Here is a 22,384-nt window from a genome sequence, read left to right on the forward strand (position 1 = left end):
GGAGGTGGGGGACTGATTTACAACGTGACTGTACCTTTACCAAATGTCCCTAAACTCCTTAGGGCACAGGGGACGGAGGGCAGTAGGACCCACTGAGTCCTGGAGAGGCTCTCAGGGCCCCAGAGTCAAGGCCAAGGGGCTGACTGCCTGTCCCCAGGCATAGGAGGTTCAGGCTGAGGCTCTGGCTCCCACCCCCTTGCCCTGGGGGAAGGTGAGGCAAACTGGTTTGTCCATCTCTGGAATGAAGCCCAGATTAGACAACCTCTCCTTATCTGTGGGATCTGGAGGCTGGCAGGCTTGGGGACCCTTCTCGCCCAGCCACAAAGGTCTTTGCAGGCTCCAGAACGCTCTCACTCTGCCACATGGTCGGTCCCCACCTACCTCTACCCTGAGCCAACCTGGGTGGGTCGGAGCCGGGAGGATGAGCGCAGGCCCTGGTGGGAGGACGGAGAGCACTTCATAGCTCCCCAGGCTCCCCCCCCCCCCCCCCCCCCCCCCGCCACCGCACAGCATGCTGCTTCCCTTCATCCCTGCAGCCCCTGGGGGTAGGCCCCGGCTGTCTGCCCCCTCCCCAACCCGCACCCCCTCTTTACAGAGGAGAAAACAGGACTTCCAGGTGCAGTGTCTTTCCTGTCTCTTGCCAGAACCTGAACCTGCGACCCAGGCTGCTGGCTCTGTGCAGGCTCTGCTACACTGAGCATGTGTTGCAGGACTTCTGGGGTGGGGGTCAGGGGCTGGGGGGGAGACTGTGGATGGAAGGATGGGGTGGGGCACCCCCAGACTCCAGGGGATGCTGGGAGCTTGGACTCCTGGCCTCGCTCTGATGGGATGCTGCTCAGCTCACCCCCTCCCCAACCAGCCCACCACCCAGGCAGCTAGCAGGGGCTTCTGTGGCCATCCAGACCCCCCAAGGCCTGGAGGGAAGAGCCGGGGACAGCCACTCAGCCCAGCCCCAGCCTGGTGGGCTCAGAGATCCGTTCTCTCCCCATGCATGCTCCTGCATCCCCAATGACGCTCTGGCCCCTTTCTGCTGCCTCTCGCGGCTCAGACACAGGACAGCTCCGGCCTGGTGTTTTCCGACACTGCCCTCTGGGTGTCGGAGTCTGCATGTGAACACCCTGCCAGCAGCCCCACAGAAAATGACTTTTCGGGACGCCTGGGTGGCTCAGTGGTTGAGTGTCTGCCTTTGGCTCAAGGCAGGATCCCAGTTTAGGGATCGAGTCCTGCATCGGGATCCCTGTGAGGAGCCTGCTTCTCCCTCTGCTATGTCCCTGCCTCTCTCTGTGTCTCCAATGAATAAATCAATAAAAAAATTTTTAAAAATTTAAAAAAAAAGATAGTGACTTTTCCATGTCATGTCCCCATTCTGACTAAAGCCCCTTTAGGGCACCTGAGGGGCTGGACAAACCCATTCTCACGAATCCCTGATGTCTCGGACCTCCCTGGACAGTGCCCTGGAGGAGCCAGGAGGCCTCCAGGTGAAGCCCGAGGGACCTGCGGCCAGCCGGGCAGCTGCACATCGCTGTGGCCGAGCACAGTACTTGCCGTGCAACGTCCTCATTTGGAAATGCTCCATATGCTCTAAGGATTAAATAAACTCCCGTATGTAGCAAAGGACTCAGTTGGAAGGATTCAGTGAGAGCGTATACGTTGAATAAAAGGACCCTGGGGGATCCCTGGGTGGTGCAGCGGTTTGGCGCCTGCCTTTGGCCCAGGGCGCGATCCTGGAGACCCGGGATCGAGTCCCACGTCGGGCTCCCGGTGCATGGAGCCTGCTTCTCCCTCTGCCTGTGTCTCTGCCTCTCTCTCTCTCTCTCTGTGTGTGTGTGTGTGACTATCATAAATAAAAAAATAAAAAATAATTAAAAAAAAAAAAGGGACCCTGGGCGGTTGCGTGTTTAGTAGGGGCTGCCTCCACGCGAAGAATCCCAGAGGTGGGAGGGAGTCTTGGGGTGGGGGCTGGTCTGCGGCTGCTCCTCCAATCCATCCCTGTCGTCGAGCCTCCCCTTTCTCCAAAGCCCCGCGTGGCCAATACTACAGCCACTGGGTGTTCACGGTCCACCCACAGTAAATAAAATAACAAATCCAGCTCCTCAAGTGCACTCGCTACATGTCAAGTGTCCTGTAGCCACATGTGGCTCGTGGCTGCCATACCGGACCTGGAGGATCTAGAACATTTCTGTCACTGCAGAAGGTTTTGTTTTGTTTTGTTTTGAAGATTTTATTTATTTATTCATGAGAGACACACACAGAGAGGCAGAGACAGAGGTAGAGGGAGAAGCAGGCCCCCTGCAGGGAGCCCAATGCGGGACTCGATCCCTGAGCTGAAGGCAGATGGTCCACCACTGAGCCACCCAGGTGCCCACTGCAGAAGGTTCTGTTGGTGCTATTCTGGAGGCCAGGTTGGCTGTCCATGGGGCATCACTCCGGGATTCCATTTATTGGTCAGGACGGGGGCTGGCATAAGAGGCGGGACACCCAAGGACACCTGTGACAGTGGCTGCTTGTAGGACAAGGTGCCTCACGATTCCTTCTTTCGAATGAATATGCATTCAGCAAACGCTTACTAAGGGCCTATAACCATGTGCTGGGAGCACAGCATCCGACAATCGTGGGAGGAAACAGGCCCCGTGCTCAGGATGCTTTCTATTAGGAAAAGGAGACATTTGTCAAATAATCACACAAAACACATCAAACAAACAAACAAAGAACCCCATAATAGGCTAGGGCGAGGCTAGAATCAGGGCTTGGACTCCTTCTAGGCTGATGGGATAGGTGCCCCGAGGGAGTGGCACCCCGGCCAGGCTCTGGGGGATGAGGTTTGGCCGGCGGGAGGGCTCCCGAGCCAGTGCGAGACAGCGTTGCACATCAGAACAGGGAACTCAGGACTGCACACCAGCTAGGGGTGCTGCGGCCCCTCCTGCCACCCTGGCCCCCCAGGCCGCGGAGGGCAAGAAGAGAGTCTGCTAGAAGGCAGGAGACCCAGCTCCCGTCCATGGCCTCCAGAAGAGCCAAACACATGGGAAACCCGGGTGGCAGGGAGCTTGCAGGCAGCCCTTGGGGGTGGGGAGGCCCAGAGGAGGGTGGAAAGATGAAAAGGGATCAGGAGGGGCATGTGGAGTTGGTCTGGTCCCTGCCCCTTCCAGGTCGGGTGGCTGGAGGCACTGAGGGCTCCTTCGCCTTTGAGCTCAGCCTGCGAACCTTGGATTCTAACGAATGACTCTAGCAGATGTAAACACTTAGAAAAAGTGATTTTTGTTATGGAAAATCTAAAACACGCGCAGGGGATCCCTGGGTGGCGCAGTGGTTTGGTGCCTGCCTTTGGCCCGGGGCGCGATCCTGGAGACCCGGGGTCGAATCCCACGTCGGGCTCTCTGCATGGAGCCTGCTTCTCCCTCTGCCTGTGTCTCTGCCTCTCTGTCTCTCTCTGTGTGACTATCATGAATAAATAAATAAAATCTTAAAACACACGCAGAAGTAGAAGGAATAGAGTAAGTGCCTAGTGCTCAGCCTCACCAATGAGCTTTGCTAATTTTGTTTCACCCGTGCTCCCGACTTAAAATTGTTTTTTTTTTTTATCATGGAAAATCATAGATACATACAAGAGTAGAGAATGACTCTCTAGTCCCGATGCCCCAACATTGACAATTTTGGGGTCTTGCATCAATCTTCTTATGTCTGTGCTGACACCCCTTGGCCCCTCCCCTGACATTATTATAAATCAAACCCTAATTTACAACTATTGAAGTTACCGAATACTGGATTATTCTAGGAGTCCTCGTCTGAGTAGGCAAATGTCTTCAGACAAATGTATTCTTTATTGATACGGTAATCGAATGAATGATGAGACGCACGCACATTCTATGACGGTCGCCTTCGGTAGGACGTGACGGTAACTTATATGTCACTGTCGGCGTGCTTTTTCATAAAATCAGTCTGCCTTAATCAATTACGGTCGATCTCCTTTTGATCTTCAAATTGGCAGAAACTTTGGCCAATGGGAGTCCCTTAAGTAAGCTCTTGCGTCCCCTTGACATGACCCCAATAATCCTTAATAGCTTCCTTGCCCTGTGCTCACCACACTTCTCCAGGACCAGCAGGTGGCTCCCGGCCCCCACATGGGGAAATGGGTTCATCTATATAGAGAGAATCATCTTTAATGGTTGCTAGTGTAGTTATTTGAAATCATGAGTTTGTGTTAATATTTCTAATGTAGTTTAACATTCTTACTTACGTCATTCAATTCTGTAATTGTTACTTTTGTTCTTACCTGCAAACCTGGATGCCTACCTAACCTGGGAACATATATATATACACTTAGTTGTTCCTTGTTTATGATATGATAAAAATGTTTCAAAATAACTCTGACAGTGTAAAAAACGAAAGGAAGGAAGGAAGGAAGGAAGGAAGGAAGGAAGGAAGGAAGGAAGGAAGGAAGGAAAAGTGCTGAATCAAGTTCAAGATTTTTTTTAAAGATTTTATTTATTTATTTATTTATGATAGAGAAAGAGAGAGAGAGGCAGAGACACAGGCAAAGGGAGAAGCAGGCTCCATGCCAGGAGCCCGACGCAGGACTCGATACTGGGACTCCAGGATCACGCCCTGGGCCAAAGACAGGCGCCAAACCGCTGAGCCACCCAGGGATTCCCAAGTTCAAGATTTTCTAAGCAATTCCTTTTGTGGGAATAAAGGTAGCCTGCATCCCTTTGTTTTTTTGTTTTTTGTTTTTTTAAGTTATTTGTTTTTTTAATATAGAGAGAGAGCCAGAGCCAGTGCAAGCAGGGGAGGAACAGAATGGGAGGGAGAGGGAGAAGCAGACCCCACAGTCTGTGTGGAACTCCATGAGGGACCGGATCCCACGATCCTGAGATCACGACTTGAGCCAAAACCAAGAGTCGGATGCTCAACAGATGGAGCCACCCGGGTGCCCCAGTCTGCGTCCTTTTGTAATGGCGCATTTTGTGCATTAAATTGGCTGGGACACCACAGCCAGATCCTTGGTCAAACTTTATTCTAGATGTTTCTGTGAAAATGTTTTTTTTGGTTTTTTTTGGACGAGATTATCATTTAAATTGGCAGAGTCTGAATAAAGCAGATTACACTCCCTGATGTGGGCGGGAATCAGCCGATCAGCTGAAGGCTTAAATAGAACCAAAGGCTGACCTGCCCTGAGCAAGAGGGAGTTCCATCTCCAGAAGGCTCTTGGACTTGAACGGCAGCCTCTCCAGGCCTCCAGCCTGATGGCTTCCCTGCAAATTTGGGAACTTACTAAGTCTTCACAATCACAGGAGCCAATTTATTCAAATCTAGTCCCGCTCCCCCCACCACCACCCCCGGCCCCCACACACCCCGCTGTGTCCAGATTCATCTGGAAGGACCCTGATACACCTCCTAAGGATGCTCTATCTGAGGCCTTTGCTCCAGAGCAGAGGTTTTTTCTTTTTTTTTTTTTAACCTTTCAGTTTTTTCCTTTTTGTTTCAAGATTTCCTCCATACTTTTCTTTTTTTAAAGATTTTACTTATTTATGAGAGGCACAGAGAGAGAGAGGCAGAGACACAGGCAGAAGGAGAAGCAGGCTCCCCACAGGGAGCCCGATGTGGGACTCCATCCCGGGTCTCCAGGATCACGCCCTGGGTTGAAGGCGGTGCTAAACTGCTGAGCCACCAGGGCTATCCCTTCTTTTTTTTTTTCTTTCTTTCTTTCTTTTTTTTCTTTTTCAAAGCAGAACTTTTCAACAGGGCTCAATTTTGTCCCCAGAAGACACGTGGCACTGTCTGGACACTGGCTTGGTTGTCACAGCAGGGGTGACGAGGAGGGGATGCTGCTGGCATCTGGTGGGTGGAGCTCAGAAATGTTTCTAAATGTCCTACAAGGCACAGGACAACTGCACACAGCGAAGGGCACTTCACCCCGAGTGCCCACAGCGCTGAAGTTGAGAAACTCTGCTCAACTCCTCCCTGCGGGCACCTGTCATCCCCTGGCTCCATGTGGCTTGTAGTCGCGTAGTGAAGAGTGAATTTGTTCCCTCTGGTTTTGGTTTGAGTGGATCATCTAATGGCTCAATTCCAGGTGGCTTTCAGCATTGAGCCTTTTCCTGGGGGTGAAATACAGCAGGTGTTGGGGGGGGTCTGCTCTAGGGGTTCACGCGGGGAGGACGCAGAGTCAGGAGTGGGCAGCGTCCTATGGACACAGTGTCCGGTGCTGCCAGAGGCCACATGGCTCAGGCTGACCAGTGTCTACTGGAGTCAGTGACCCAGGGGCCCGGGGGCTCTGGGACTGGGGGGCTTATGCCAGCATGAGAGGAGATGGGGGAAAGACAAGAAATGAAGGAGAGCTTTCACAAAGGATGGCCGTGGAAGGAGTGAAAGAGTGGGAGTGAGGGTGCTGGAGGGCGCGAGGAGCCAACAGTGCTGGCACCCAAGGGAGACCAGGTCATGGGGTCTGTGCTGGGGTGACAGCAGAAGGGCAGGCAGTGGGTGAGGGATGCAGGAACCGTGTGGGATGGGCTGAAATCGGGGAGCAAGGGAGGGTCTAAGCGTGCGGAGGCCCCACGCGAGGGGACACCCGTGTCTTCCAGCTTGCCGGTTCAAGGTCCGAGCTCAGAATGGCAAGGCAACCTCAGCTGCTAACCGCCATGGAAACGGAGTAGAACCGTGATCCCAACTTCAGGAAAAACAAGCCACAGCCACGCACCGCCTAAGAAAAGATAAAGCAGGTGGGCTAGATAGCAGTGTCCCAAAGGTCTCTCTTTGTCCTAATCCACAGAACTCACTCATCTAAAGGTCACAATTCGGGGGGCCCGGCCGGGTCAGTCAGTGGAGCACGCGACTCTTGATCTCGGGGTCATGAGTTCAAGCCCCATGTGGGGTGTAGACGTTTCTTAAAAATAAAATAAATATTTTATTTTTAAAATATTTATTTTATTTTTTTAAAAGATTTTATTTATTTATTCATGAGAGACACAGAGACACAGGCAGAGGGAGAAGCAGGCTCCCTGAGGGGAGTCCGATGCAAGACTCGATCCCAGGACCCCGGGGTCACACCCTGAGCCGAAGGCAGACGCTCAACCGCTGAGCCACTCAAGCGTCCCAAAAAATAAAATCCTAAAAAAAAATAAGTGAGAAATAAAGTGCACAATTCGGTGGCCTTCCTTTGCAGGGTGTACTATCCTCAGCACAGCCAGATGTCTTCCTCACGCCAGAAAGGAGTCCCATACCCACTAGCGGGCACTCTCTGCTCCTGCTCTCCCTGGCAACCACTAGTCTCCTCCTGTTTCTAGGGATTGGCCTATTCTGGGAGTTTCATATCATCGGCATCACATAATATGAGGCTTTTTGTGGCTGTCCTCTCTCACTGAGCACGATGTTTTCAAGATTTATCCATGTCCCTTTCCTTTTATATTTATTTATTTGAGACAGAGAGAGAAAGAGAGAGAGCAAGCGAGTGGGGGGAGGAGGGAGGAGAGAGAATCTCAAGCAGACTCTGAGCACAGGGGCCGACACAGGGCTCTATCTCACGACCCTGAGATCACGACCTGAGCTGCAATCAAGAGTCGGACACAACCGACTGAGCCACCCGGGCACCCCAGGATCCATCAATGTCATAGCGTGTATCAGGACTCTGTCCTTTTGATCTTATTCCAGTGTGTGGACAGCCCACATTGTCCTTATCCATTCATCCATTTTTTAAAAAGATTTTATTTATTTATTCATGAGACACACAGAGAGAGAGGCAGAGACACAGGCAGAGGGAAAAGCAGGCTCCATGCACGGAGCCCGATGCGGGACTCCATCCCAGGACCCTGGGATCACACCCTGAGCTGAAAGCAGATGCTCACCCGCTGAGTCCCCCAGGCGCTCCATCCATCCATCCATCCATCCATCCATCCATCCATCCATTGATGGACACTTGGGCTGTTCTCACTTTGGGACCATTACAGATCACACTGCTGTGACCTTCCATGCGTACATTTTTGCGTGGACAGGTGCGCATCTCTCCGGGATAGACCCCTGGGGTAGAACTGCTGGGACGTGTGGTAACCCTCTATTCGACCCTTCGAGGAGCTGCGGACTGTTTTCCATGGTGGCCGCACCATTCTCCGTTCCCCCCAGCAGGGTACGAGGGCTCCGCTCTCCCCACGTCTCACTAACACTTGTCCCGTGTCTGTCTTTCCTGTTCCCGACACCCTAGTAGACATGAAACAGTATCTCATTACCCAGAGAGGTTTTCAAAAATAAAAACTCTGGTGATTGCATTGTTTGCTTTGGAATATTTCAGTGGCTTCCTGTTAATCTCAGGAAAAAGTCCAGAATCCTCCCCTGACTCTCCAAGCCCGGCGCGCACAGGCCCTGCGGCCTGGGACTTGGCTCCTGGACGCCCCTCCTGCACCACCCTGGCCTCGCTGCTGAGTCCCGGCCCTCCTCCTCCTCGGGCCTGGTGTCCTCTGCCTGTGACAGCTCACGGGCTCCCGCCTGGCCCTTCCCCGTTTCCCTGGCCGACTCCTCTTCTCCTTTGACAACCTGAGTTGACATGTCCTTCCTCCCACAGGGGACCGGTTCCCGACCCCCATCCACAGGCTCCCAGCATCCCAGGCTGCTGTTCTGCTGCCTTCAGAAGGCTGCATTGGAATCATCACTTGTTCATATCTCTGCTCCCCCCACCCCACCCCTGCCTGCAGCTGAAACCATTTTTATTGGGCTCCCCGTGTCCCCAGAGCCTGGGACGGGGCCTTAAACGAAGAAAGTACAGAGTACAGAGAGCTGCTAGTGCAGGATGATGTCACCAGGAGCAGAGGTGCCTCCTAGGGGAAAATCCTCCCCGTCTCTCGCCTGCTCCGGCCCTGCAGCCAGCCCTCCCTCAGCCTCTGGCCTCGCTAACCCCAGGTGCTGTTCAAAGAATGTTATACCTCCTATCCGGTCCTGACCGTGTCCTGTGGTAGGAGTTCTTATGATGCCCATTTTAAAGGTGCTAATGTTAGTGGTCCTGGGGCTGCTGTTAAAAAAAAAAAAATCACCTCAAATGGGTGGCTTCAAACAACAGAAATTTATTCTCTTGTGGTTCTGGGGCCAATATCTGAAATCCAGGTGTGGGCAGGGCCATGCTCCCTCTGTAGGCTCCAGTAAGAGTCCGACGGTGGTCTTCTCTCTGTGTTCTCAAACATCCTTTCCTTCATGTGCATCAGAGGGATGCCAGCTCTCTGGTGTCTCTTCTTACGAGGACCCAAATCCTAAGGGATCTTGGCCCGCCCTTATGCCCTAGTGAGAGTCTGTTCCTCACCACTTCCAGGTTCTGGTGGTTGCTTGGCTGGCGGCCACAGGCCTCCAACCTCTGCTCTGTGGTGGGCTGCGTGGCCTCCTTCCCTGCCTCTGAACTCCATCTGCTTCTCTCTTACAAGGAGACACGTGGTTGCATTTAGGGCTCACTCAGATCACCCCGTAAAAACTCCTTCTCATTAATCCTCTTTGTCCACTGAGGTACTGTTCCCAGCTTCTGGAATCAGGAGGTGGACATCTCTTTTGGGAGGCCACCCATCCTTCAGCCTGCCATGGGCCACGGCACTGGGTGGCTGAGTAGGGCCAGGAGTTCTGCAGCGTGGCTCCTAAACTCATGTCTCCCTGGGGCCTGCTTGCCTCCCAGGGGGCAAGGGACCAACCTCACCCAAGGGAAAGGGCCTGTGGCTGCTCTGGCCTGGGGGAAAGTGTGTCTGAGCTCAGAGCACCTGCCTCGCTCAGGCCCAGGAACCCCACATCTCAGAGCTGCAGGCACCCAGATGGATGAATGACCCCAGAGGGCATCACTACGTGCCCCTCTCACCCCCGCCGTATGCAGTGCCCTCCTAGAGCTTTCCAGGATTGACCCATTGCGGGTTATTCGAGGCATCTCTGTTTGTTGTCTGAGTCCTTGTCTCAAACGTAACCTCCCCAAGGGCAGTCTTGGCGTCCCTGAGTGGTGCCTGGCCCACAGGTGCTTGGAGAGCCCTGGTGCAAGTGGCTGACCCTCAGGCCATCTGGGGCAGTGGGTCTCACCATCCGCCCTTCCTAGGTGGGGACTCTTCCCTTGGGAACCCTGACGGGCCAGGAGCCCGGCTTCTGATCCGGGACAAGTGGAGAAGGGAGTGCGGGCTCCCTCTGCGGGGCCCAGGCAAGCCAGGAGGGGGAAGGCGACGGGGGAGAAGGCTAGTGCTCTCCCCAGCAGAGAGCATGGAGCCGGGACGCCCCAGCCAGCTCCGGCTGCAGCGAAAAAAGTACCACTGACGCCGAAACAACAGACATTCGTCGTCGTCGTCTCACAGGCCTGGAGGCCAGACGGCCTGTCCACCGTGGAGGACCCCGCTGGTTCCGCCCCCAGGGAGAGCTCTCTTCCTGGCCTGCCGACGGTGGTCTTCTCTCTGTGTTCTTGAACACCCTTTCCTTCTTGTGCATCAGAAGGACGCCAGCTCTCTGGTGTCTCTTCTTACCAGGACCCAAATCCTCAGGGGTCTTGGCCCACCCTTATGCCCCGCTCTGACGGATTACCTCCTCAGAGGCCCCCTCCCCAAATACGGCCACACTAGAGGCCTAGGGATTTAGGATTTAGGACTTAGGGGCACAGTCGTTTAGCAGAGAAGCACTCCGTCCCTCCAAGAGGCTGGGCCAGGGCTGGGCAGCTCAGGGCTGCGGCTCAGAGCCCAGGGCCACGCGGCTGGGGGGCAGGCGAGCTGGAATTTGAATCCGAGGCTGCTGGAAGCCAACGCCTCCGTGCGGGCAGCAGCTGCTGGCACTGTCCAGACTCACTCACTCATTCCTTCCTTCCTTCTTTCCTTCCTTCCTTCCTTCCTTCCTTCCTTCCTTCCTTCCTTCCTTCCTTCCTCACTAAGCCCACACACGGAACTCCTGCTTCCTTAAATCAGGACCACAGGGTGTAGAGTCCTCGCCCAGGAAAAGACAGTAATGCTCCCTGCGCCCCGCCCCCCCCCAGGGATCATTACTCTGCCAACCCCCCCCCCTTCTCCAGGAGCTGCCAGCTAAGGGCACGGGTGTGTTCCCGTGTGTGGTCGGGGTAGAGGGGGGGCAGGAGGAGAGAGACTCTTGGGCGAGGCCAGCCTCCGCCTTCCTCTGACAAGGCCCGAGCAGGTGAATCGCAGACCCTGAACTTGCTTGCTTATTTATTTATTTATTTATTTATTTATTTATTTATTTATTTATTTATTATTGGAGTTCAATTTGCCTACATATAGCATAACACCCAGTGCTCATCCCGCCAAGTGCCCCCCTCAGTGCCTGTCACCCAGTCACCACATCCCCCTGCCCAACTCCCCTTCCACTACCCCTTGTTTGTTTCCCAGAGTTAGGTGTGTCTCATGATTTGTCACTCTCACTGGTATTTTCACTCATTTTCTCTCCTTTCCCCTTTATTCCCTTTCACTATTTTTTATAGACCCTGAGCTTATTAACAGCAGGGCTTATGGGCAGCCCCGGTGGCCCAGCGGTTTAGCGCTGCCTTCAGCCCGGGGCATGATCCTGGAGTCCCAGGATCGAGTCCCACATCGGGCTCCCTGCACGGAGCCTGCTTCTCCCTCTGCCTGTGTCTCTGCCTCTCTCTGTGTGTGTTTCTCTCATGAATAAATAAATAAATAAATAATCTTAAAAAACAAAAACAGCAGGGCCCTAGGGTCACCTCTGTGCTGGGCTTTCCCGTGCGCTCTGCAGGCCTTGTCTCATTACCCTTCCCGAGGTCGGGGCGGGGGCTAGCTCTGATACCACCATCCCATCTGACAAATGAAGAAATTCAAGCACAGCTTTCTAACTAGGGCCCAGCAGAATGGCTCCCGCAAAGAAGGGTGGCGAGAAGAAGAAGGGCCATTCTGCCATCAACGAGGTAGTGACCAGAGAATACAACATTCACAAACGTATCCATGGAGTGGGTTTCAAGAAGCGTGCCCCTCGGACACTCAAAGAGATCCGGAAATTTGCCATGAAGGAGATGGGAACTCCAGATGTGCACATTGACACCAGGCTCAACAAAGCTGTCTGGGCCAAAGAAATAAGGAATGTTCCATACCGTATCCATGTGCAGTTGTCCAGAAAACGTAACGAGGATGAAGATTCACCAAACAAGCTCTACACGCTGGTTACCTACGTACCTGTCACCACTTTCAAAAATAAATTCAAGCACAGAGCAGTTCAGTAGCTTCCCTGAGGTCACACAGCTAGCCAGAGTTGGAGCTGGGGCTTGAGCCCAGGCCACAGCCCTTCAGTTTGTGTCATGCATCACTTACACGGTGTGTGTGAGCCAGAGCTAGCAGGGATCCTGGGCAGTGGGGCTCTGAGTGTTCTAGAACCTTCCACCCCAGCCTTGCTAGAGCCGTGTTGCCTGCCAGACCGGCCCAGCCCTGTAGGGTCAAATCACACAGTGAAATAGATCATTACAGAGACAACGGGAAGCCTCCCTAACTTATACGTGGTGAGAAAATAATTTCCAAACATCTGTGAGTCCTTCATTATCACTCACGAATTGTGTCTCACAAACAATCCCCTACCCCAGCTGGACCCTCCTCTCAAGTAGGAGACAGCAGGCAGAGACGCCTGGTGGTGGGCAGGGTGGCCTGGAGCTAACGCAAAGGCCAGGGGTTGGGAGCTGGAATGCCCTGTAGAGGTGGGGAAACTGAGGCAGGGGTCAGCCTCTAGGTGAGGAGCACACGTGGTCAGGGACTACAGACACGAGCTGGGACGGGGTGGGAGCCAGGGAGCCCATTAGGGAGCATCGGTAGCCACTCAGCCCCTAAGCAACAGAGGGGTGGGGGTGGGGGTGGGGAGGGCAGGACTTCCAGCACTGAGCACCCAGGAAGGCTGTGCGGGGCTCCCAGCTCCCAGATTTATTCTCCTGAATACTATTGCCAGAGTGGCCATCCTGGGTTCCTGGGTGACCCAGGCCCATCCCTGCCCCCCGGAGGCTCACTGTCCACTCCCCTGGGAGCCTGGAGCAGTGATTGACAGTGTGGACAGGGCCCCGGGGGCTGGGGTGGGGCAGCCTGGGGGAGCAGCCTGGCCCGGCCTGAGGCCCAGGAGGGCTTCCTGGAGGCAGTGGTACCTCAACTGGGCCTTTAAGGGGGAAGAGAGGTGACGAGGTGCACAGTGTGCTTGTGGTGCGGCAGGGACGGCAGGCCCAGGCCGGAGCCCCCCCGCCCCGCCGCCCCCCAGAGCAGGACTTAGCCTGGGGAAGGTCGGCCTCCTCCTCCTCTGTGGCGGGCGCCCCCTGGCGGCGGCCCGGCTGGCAGGTCGGACCCGAGGCTCGCAGGTGCTTGCGGCTGGTCGTCTTGGGCTCGTCCTCCGCTTCCAGGAAGGGGCCCCGAGGGCGGGGTGTAGCCTGGCGGGTGGAAGACCCTGTCTGGCTGCGGGGCGGGGGGCAGGCTGGCCTGACACTGGAAACAGCGAGCCCAGCCAGCAGGCCCTGCGGCCCCCACCCCGGCATGTGCCGCCCCCTTCTGCTGCTCTCTCCTGGGCTGTCCCATCAACGCCCACAGTCCCCCTGCCTCGGGCCCTGCCTGGGGGAAGGGCTGCGGGCGCCACCACTGCTGAGGTCGCGGTGCCTGCGAGCCCCGTCTGCTGCTCTTGCCCGTTCGGTGCCCGAGAAGGGAGAGGCGTCGGGGCTTGAGGGGTTCGTCCGCCCCCCGGGGTTTGGGCAGCTCCCCCAGACTCGGGGGAGCCTCAAGGGCTCGGCACTCTGGGCAGATCCCGGGTGCAGGATGGAACCGGCTTCTAGAGCCTCCAGAGCTAAGTGATCTTGGTAATTAGCAGCTCGGAGGAGGGTCAGGCTGAGGGGCGAGGGAGTATCCGCAGGGAAGCACGCCCGCCTCCCCGCTAGAGGTGGGGCGGGGGGGGGGCAGGAGGGAAGAGACAAGGGGGGAGAGGCGGGAGCACGGGAGGGGGGAGGTAGGGGCACGGGGGGCGGGGAGAGGAGAGAGGGAGAGGGGAGAGGGGCACGGGGGGCAGGGAAGAGAGGCCGGGGCATGGGGGGAGGGGAGGGGAAGGGGAGGGGGAGGGGAGAGAGGCAGGGACACGGAGGGAGGGGGAAAGGCGGGGGGGGGGGAGGGGGGAGGCAGGGGCTGAGGGGGCAGGCAGGCGGGGGAGGGGAGAGAGGCAGGGAGGTGCTAATGTCCAGGAGTCAGGCTGCGGATATTTGCAGTGGGCTGGGCTGACAGGGGCTGCAGACCTCCTGAAGCCAGCTCCTGGGGGAGACGGGGTGGGGGTGGGGCCTGAGGGCAGAGAGCTCCAGGCCAGCCAGACTCAACCACCCAGCACAGGAAGAGTGTACAAAGGAGTCCTGGCCCAATTTCTGCAGCCCTCCTCACCCCCTCCCTGGCCAGGTGGTCCCCTGGGCTCCTCTGTAGAACAGGACAGTGGCCCTACATCCCACGGTCTCTGTGGTCTCTGCGGTCTCTGTCGTGAATTGACCGAGCTGTCCCTCTTCTCAGATTAAGCCCAAAGCCTGGTGTTTAAAGTTCTTCTTACCCACCCCTGGCAACTCTGGTGAAACCAAATGGAGAGGGGCTTTGTTGGGTCCCCTACAAGGGTCTGCACGTCCCATCTGCACCTGTCACACCTGCTCAAACCCCCCCACCCCCCACTCTCACCCCCCCCACACTCCCCCCCTCCCTGGCCCCCCTGGCCACAAACTCAGCCGCCTGAGGAGCCAAGAGGCTGATGCCCGAGTGCAGAGAAACCAGGAGAGTTGGGCCCAGGGAAGCAGGGGAGCCCGTGCTGGGGCCAGAGGGGCCTGGGGCCCTCACTCCCACCACCTGCCTCTTGCCCACGCAAGAGGACATGCCAGTCCACGAAATGGACTGGCATGCAGCCAGTCATGCTTTTCTTTCTTTTTTAAATTTAAAAACGGATTTTTAAATTTTCTTTCTTTCTTTCTTTCTTTCTTTCTTTCTTTCTTTCTTTCTTTCTTTCTTTCTTTCTTTCTTTCTTTCTTTCTCTTTCTTGAGCGTGCATGTACATGTGAGTGACCAAGAGGAGCAGAGGGAGAGGGAGACTCTCAAGCAGAGTCCACACTGCACATGGAGCCCGACATGGGCTGGATCCCATGACCCTGCGATCGTGACCTGAGGAGAAGCCAAGAGTTGGATGCTCAACCGACTGAGCTGCCAGGCACCCCAGCTGGTCACAGTTTTCAAGAACAATCAGCAATATAGATTTTTTTAAAAACTGAAATCACCCCATTTTTAGGATTGGCAGCTAATTTACAGAGTTTTGAGAAATAATTAACATAGAATGAACCATATTTGTTTAAAATGTATGATTTGATGAGTTTTGACATATATATGAAGTTTGACATGTATGTTTATAGATCCTTAAACCCATCACTGTAATCAGGATAGTGATTTCCATCACCCCCCAAGATTTCCTGGTGCTTCTTCTATAAGATTTGCTTGAGTTTTTTAGAATTTATTTTTAAAAAAATATTATTTATTTATTCATGAGAGACACAAAGAGAGAGGCAGAGACACAGGCAGAGGGAGAAGCAGGCTCCATGCAGGGAGCCCAGTACAGGACTCGATCCCACGACTCTGGGATCACGCCCTGAGCCAAAGGCAGATGCTCAACCCCTGAGCCACCCAGGCATCCCTACATTTTTTAGAATTTCTTATAAATGGAACTATGTAATATGTTCTGACTACTTTCAGTATAATTATTTTGGGTATGTAATATATATATACATGTTATATATATATATATATATACATATATATATATGTAATTATAAGTATAATGACTTCATCCAAGTGGTTTCCAGTATTAATAGTTCATCCCTTTTTATTGCTGAGTGGTAGTCCATTGTAAGGATGTACAACTTGTTGATCGGTTCACTGGTGGGGGACACTGAGCTGTTTCCACTTTTTCTCTTTTAGCTATTCCCAATGCAGCTACCGCAAATTTCCCAGTACAAGTTTCCATCTGACTGTGAACTGTTGTTTCTCTTGGGGGAAATCCTAGGAGGGAAATGGCTGGGTCATGTGGATGGCAAATGCTTAACTTTTAAGAAACTGCCGATGTGGGACCCCTACGTGGCTCAGTGGTTGAACATCTGCCTTCGGCTCAGGGCATGATCCCAGGGTCCCAGGATTGAGTCCCACATCAGGCTCCTCGCAGGGAGCCTACTTCTCCCTCTGCCTATGTGTCTGCCTCCCTTTCCGTGTCTCTCATTCTCTCATGAACAAATGGATAAAATCTTTAAAAAAAAAAAAAAAAAAAAAAAAAAGAGGGCAGTCCGGGTGGCTCTAGCGGTTTAGCACTGCCTTTAGCCCAGGGCCTGATCCTGGAGTCCCGGGATCGAGTCCCGCATCGGGCTCCCTGCATGGAGCCTGCTTCTCCCTCTGCCTGTATCTCTGTCTCTCTCTCGCTCTCTCTGTGTCTCTCATGAATAAGTAGATAAAAAATAAAATCTTTAAAAAAATATATAAAAAAAAGAAAGAAACTGCCAAATGTGGATGCACATATACTCCCCAGCAGCAGAGTATGAGAGTCCTGGCTTTGCCCTATCCCTGCTGACGTTTGGAATGGTCCATCTTTTCAATTTGGACCATTCTGATGTGCCTGTAGTGATGTCTCCTATCTGATTCCCTAACGATGAATGACATCACACTTCTTCTCATGGGCTTGTCTGTCATCCCAATCTCTTCTTTGGTGAAAGATTTATTTAAAAAAGAAAGTGGGGTTGGGGGGACGCCTGGCTGGCTCAGTCGGTGGAGCATGGGACTCTGGATCTCAGGGCTGTGAGTTCAAGCTGTGTTGGGTGTAGGGATTACTTAAAAATAAAAATCTTAAAAAAAAAAACGTTGGGTTTTTGTCTATGTTTTGTCTCCTTGTCAGAGTTCTTTCTGTGTTCTCGATTACACATTTTCAATGTGTGCCCCCACAGGGGTGAAAATTGCTCCTGGAGGAGAGGAAAATGCATCCTCTTTTCATTGGAGGGCACAGGCATACATACAGGATGGAAACAGACATCTGTGGGATTAAACATTCATGGGGGCAATTAGGAGAAAAATGTTGAGCAGGACTCCTCGGGGAACGAAAAAAAGCTGGGAAACACGGTTTCAGATGTAGGTCCTTTGTTAGATATACATTTCACTAAGAGCAAAATGTAAAATTTGGACCAAGGCCAATGTATCAATCATTCCTCTTATAGGCTGTGCTTTCTGGGCACAGCTTCCTGGGCCACCAAGATTTTTCCCCTTATGTGTTCTTGTTTCTCATTTTAATGATTCTATTTAGGTCTATGATCCATTTCGTAGATGCAAAAAATTTGTTTTGGTATGTAGTGGAGGTCAGAGTGAAAATTTGATTTTTGGGTTTTGTTTTGTTTTGTTTTTTGCACCTGGACATTGTTTGCTGGAAAAGCCTTTTCTTTCCCCCACTAAACCATATATGTGTGGGTCTATTTCTGGACTGTCAGTTCTGTTCCAATGAACTCAAGTATTTTTAACGTGCCGTGTGGACCAAAAAGAAACCCATCTTTGAGCCACCTGTTTTGGGTCCTGCCTGTCCCCGACTTTGTCTCCCCGGGACCTCCTGCCTCCAGGCCTCAGCACCAGCTCCAAGCTGGGCCCAAACCCTCTGCCCCGAGACGGCCTCCGGTCAGCACCTCCTCCTCCGGGAGGGCAGCCCCTGCTCTCCGTGGCGTTTGGTTCTGAGAGAGCTGGGTAAGGGAGGCAGGCCCTGGATTGCACGCAGGGCCGGGCAGGTGTAGGTGAGGAATTGGACTATCATTCCGTGGAGATGGAAAGGGGGGCAGGACTGACAGGGTTTGGAGTGTCCCTCAGGCTGCTGAAGGGGAGCAGCAGGGAGGCTCCGGGTCAGCACAGGGACCCTGGCAGCCACTCGCCCTGCCTGCACCCCATCATCAAAGCCAACCCTCCCTTCGAGGGCAGCAGCAGAGAGAAGGAAGGGTAGGTCCGGGCGGCCTCTCTCCGGGGCCTCGGGCAGGAGGAGTCAGGAGAGGTAGGGGTGAGGGAGGTGAGGTGTCCCGGTGGCCACGCTGGGCAATCTGTGCCTTGTAACGAACCCTGGGGCAGCAGCATTTCCACGGCTGGCCCTGTCCTTGGGGGGCTATGTCCCTCTGTCACCGCATCCCCTCTGGCCAGCAGGAGCTCCCAGGCTCCTGCGAGGATGGCGCAGACCTCACCCACACCCAGGTTCGCTCACTCATTCCCTGATTCAGTGTGTGTTATGAGAACCCGGCTGAGGATCAGATGGAGGGGGGATAATGATGAGCAAACACATGTGTTTGCTCTCAGTGGTCGCAGGCTGGTTGGGGTAGAAGGAATCGTGCCCAGAGTGGGTCCCCCTGGACCAAGGTGGGTGCTCTGAACAACAGGAGTGGGTTCAGGGCAGAAACAGGGTTCCGAGAGGTCAGAGGAGATAGGAGTTGAACACGTTCAGGGATTCCTGGGCCCTGGGTGGTGTGGGGGTGGGAGGGAAGGACAGCTGGGCTGACCAAGAAGGATAGGGGAAGTTCCAGGCGGAAGGAAGCACGGACAGGGAGGTACGGCGTCTGGGAGGACATGGTCCTGGGAGAAGCAGAAAGGAGACCAGCAGGCAGGGGGCAGGAGGGGACATGGGGGGGGGGGCGCCACCAGCTTTCTGCTGAGCAAGGGAAACCAGGGGCTGCTAAGTGGGAAAGTGACGCCTTCAGACTGCGTGTTGGGAGGATCACCGTGATCCTGGCTAGGAGCAGCTGGTGAAGGATGTTTGGGGGACAGGAAGAGAAATGTGAGTGCGACTGGGGTTTAGAAAGGGTTAATTTAATTTTTTTAAAAAAGATTTTTAAAAATGTATTTGAGAACAAGAGAGCAAGCGAGAGAGGAAGAGGACAAGCAGGGGGCGGGAAGGAGAGGGAGAAGCTAACTCCTGGTTCAGCAAGGAGCCCCGCATGGAACTGGATACCAGGACCCTGAGATCATGACCTGAGCCGAAGGGCAGACGCCTCACTGATTGAGCCCTCCAAGGCGCCCCAAAGAAAGGTTTAATTTTATGACAGGGATGAGGATATTGTGGTGATGGAGAAAAACATCCATTTAAAAAATTTGATGCACAGAGGACACCCGGGTGGCTCAGCGGTTTGGCACCTGCCTTCAGCCCAGGGTGTGATCCTGGAGTCCTGGGATCAAGTCCCGCATCGGGCTCCCTACATGGAGCCTGCTTCTCCCTCTGCCTGGTCTCTGCCTCTTTCTCTCTGTGTCTCTCCTAAATAAATACATCTTTTAAAAAAAAAATTTGATGCACATATTGAAGTATTTAGGAGTGGACACTCATCATATCTGAAACTGACTTCCAGATACTCAGGAAAAAAGATAAAGGAAGAGAATAAGGTGAGATATCAACAATTCTTTATTTATTTATTTAAAGATTTTATTTATTTACTCACGAGAGACACAGAAGCACGTCTCTGGGCCTCGGTCCTCCCTCTGTGCAAGAGCAGCCTCCTCAGGCCCTACCACCTGCTTGCTCTCAGCTGACGGCCGGCACCTCATTTTCATCCCTGGCAAAGAGGGTCCTGAGTGCCACCAAAATTCGTCTCTTGGTGAAGTGAAGGCTCGCTCCGGGTGTGCTTCTGTCTCGGTCGCAGCCCGCAGATAAGCAAGGGACAAAACCCCTTTGAGTTGGCTTGAGCGGGAAGGGCAGTGATTTGGCCCCTGTACCTTAAAGCCTGGACTTCACATTCCAAATCTCAGCCCCGCTCTCCCCAGTGTGGTCTCCAGGCTCCGCAGAGCCACCCCCTGCTGTCGGGGTGGCTACCAGCACCTGTCCCTGTAACGGTCCCACTGCAAAGACAACCAGAGTCCCACATGGCCCCAGCTGGACCCATCCCTGTGCCGTAGAGAGGTTTTGCTCTGACGGGCCAGCGCTGGCTCAAGTGCTCACCGCAGGTGCCCTGGAATGGGGGCCGGGGGGATCCCAGAGGAAAAATTCAGAAGATGGAGTGCATGCTTCCCCTGCAAAGTTAGCAGGACCCTACTGCCCCCTTACCCACCCCCCCAGATATGTCTACCTGGGACCTGTGAAGGTGATCGACCTTATTTAGAAAACATCTTTGCAGATGTAATTAAGTTAAGGTTCTTGAGATGAGAGCATCCTGGGGTTTAAGGTGGACGGAGTCCACGGTCACCTGTCTTCATAAGAGACAGTGGGGGGGGGGGAGCCCCAGAGACAGAGAGGAGAGAGGCCATGTGACGACAGAAGCAGAGACGGAGATGTGGCCCCAAGCCACAGAGCACCAGGAGGTACGGGGGTTGGAGAGGCAGGAAGGGTCCCCCTCGAGAGCCTCTGGAGGGATCTCAGCCCTGCCAACACCTTGATTCCGTACTTCTGGCCTCTAGGTAGGTATCAATAAATACATCTGTACGACCGAAGCTAGACCAAATTACGCAGATACAGTTGCAGCATTCTCCTCCACGCTCATGGGCTCAAAGCCCAGACATGCCGCACCCTGGCCCTGTGAATAAGCCACTTGGCGTCTCCGAGCCTCAGTTTACTATCCTATAAAACGGGGATGCTGTCAGGACAGGCCCCCCATTAATGTGTGGGTAAGACGAGCTGGATGCAATGAATTCCGCCCGGTGCCGGGTGTCTACAAGTCTGTTCTTCACCGCCCCCCACCCCGCAGCGGCCAGTGAGCGGCCAGTGCTCTTTCTTCCACTGAGCATCACCTTCCTTTAAAAAAAAAAAAAAAGATTTATTTACTAGAGAGAGAGAGAGAGAGAGAAAGCATGAGCAAGGGGAGGAGTAGAGGGAGAGGGAGAAGCAGACTCCCTCCTGAGCAGGGAGCCTGATGCAGGACTCAATTCCAGGACCCCGGGGTCAGGGCCTGAGCCGAAGGCAGACCCTTCACGGACGGAGCCCCAGGAGCCCCTGAGCATCACCTGTGTGCAGGCCTCACACTGGGCCTCAGAGGACAGAGCCATCTTCAGGCCTTTGGTGGCCAAGGCACCCTCGCTGTTGGAGGTTCTGCCCACATCATCTCAAACACGAATGTGCTCTTACAAATGCCCCCCCGCCCCCCAAAAGTCTGAAAGGATTTTTAGAGTTTTGCTTTTGAATTTACTCGGCTACCTGAATCTTTGACGACTGTGGATGGGTCCCCCAACCTCTCTGTCCCCTGCTGGCTCCTCTGCAAAAGAGGAATAATGATGTCCCCAAGGCACAGAATTCAACTTCCATGTTTGCAAAATCAGAAAACAGTGCCCAGCCCACAGTAGGTGTAGGTCCTGCATTCACGTTTGTTAAATAAGATAAAATATATCAGTATCTTTAATTTCTGATTTCCCATCAACCCCTCGGCATTCTCAGAGTCCATGTGAGCAGAGAAAAATCTAACCCCCCCCACCCCCTAGTGTTCTCAAATGTAGTGGAACTTTTATAAATATCATCAAACCAAACAGAAAGAAGAGGGGCACCTGGGTGGCTCAGTCAGTTGAGTAACTGACTCTTGATTTCGGCTCAGGTCGTGATCTCGAGGTGGTGAGATCGAGTCCCAGGTCAGGCTCCGCTCTCAGCGTGGAGTCTGCTTGTCAATTCAATCCCCTCCCCCAATAAAGAAAGAAAGAAGGAAAATCTTCAGAAAAATAGAGATGACGGGAGGTTATACATCTCATAGGTATTTAATGAAGCATCTCTTAATTTGCATTTTGCCATTTTATTTTTGTGTTTTTGAGTAGTACATAATGTTGGTTGTTAATATAGTTTCCATTGGCCGGAGGGGGCGGGGACCGTGTGTTCACACACGGGGGAAGCAGCTTCTGGGGAGCAGGAGCTCTGGGAGCAGGAACCCGGGGGAATCTGGAAGGGGGGGACAGGGTCTCCAGCTCTGCCCCCTGACCCACCCCACCTGGAGAGGCCCAGGAGGGCATCTGGTTCCGCGTCCTTATGGACAGACAGGAGGCCCAGGGCGCTGCAGCAGAAGGGACTAGCCTAAGTTCAAACTGTCGGTCCCAGGTCTCCCTCCGGATGGTGAAATTTCTTTCCCTATTTCATCCCTGCCCACACCGAGCACAGCCTGCCCCCTCGTCCCTGGGTGGCCTGCAATTGTGCAATTGTACTTCCCAGCAGCACCCCATGGCCTTGCACTTCCACGAAGTAGGTCTTCCTTCAAAGCTCATCACCCTGCGTCAGCTCTCCAGTGGGCCTTCCTTCCTGAAACCAGGAAAGGGATGCGTTGATGCTAGACCGTGTGTGCGTAGCTGTCCCCTGCTTCGTGAGGGTTCAAATCTCGCAGACATATGGGGGGATTTTGAGCATTCCTCAGCGTCTCCAGGTTATGCTTGTCTGAGCTCACACGTGAAGGCAACACGATACTTGTCCACAATCAGGAAGCTTCCTGCCTAAAGCAATTCCTCGAGAAATG

At 53.8% G+C, this 22,384-nt stretch overlaps 1 protein-coding gene across 1 annotated transcript; it reads left to right on the plus strand.

Annotated features, from left to right (window-relative positions):
• The first annotated feature begins 11,800 nt into the window (after nucleotides 1-11,800).
• On the plus strand, nucleotides 11,801-12,169 carry LOC129512143 (60S ribosomal protein L31-like). Its single transcript, XM_055329419.1, has one exon. The coding sequence runs from the start codon at nucleotides 11,801-11,803 to the stop codon at nucleotides 12,167-12,169; it is 369 nt and encodes a 122-aa protein (XP_055185394.1).
• The last annotated feature ends 10,215 nt before the right edge of the window (nucleotides 12,170-22,384 follow it).

This window comes from Nyctereutes procyonoides, unplaced genomic scaffold (assembly GCF_905146905.1).
Source record: "Nyctereutes procyonoides isolate TBG_1078 unplaced genomic scaffold, NYPRO_anot_genome, whole genome shotgun sequence".
Classification (NCBI taxonomy): Eukaryota; Metazoa; Chordata; class Mammalia; order Carnivora; family Canidae; genus Nyctereutes; species Nyctereutes procyonoides.

What these genes read in the sequence shown, in the direction of transcription:
- LOC129512143 (XM_055329419.1), top strand. Translation starts at nt 11,801, where the DNA reads ATGGCTCCCGCAAAGAAGGGTGGCGAGAAGAAGAAGGGCCATTCTGCC.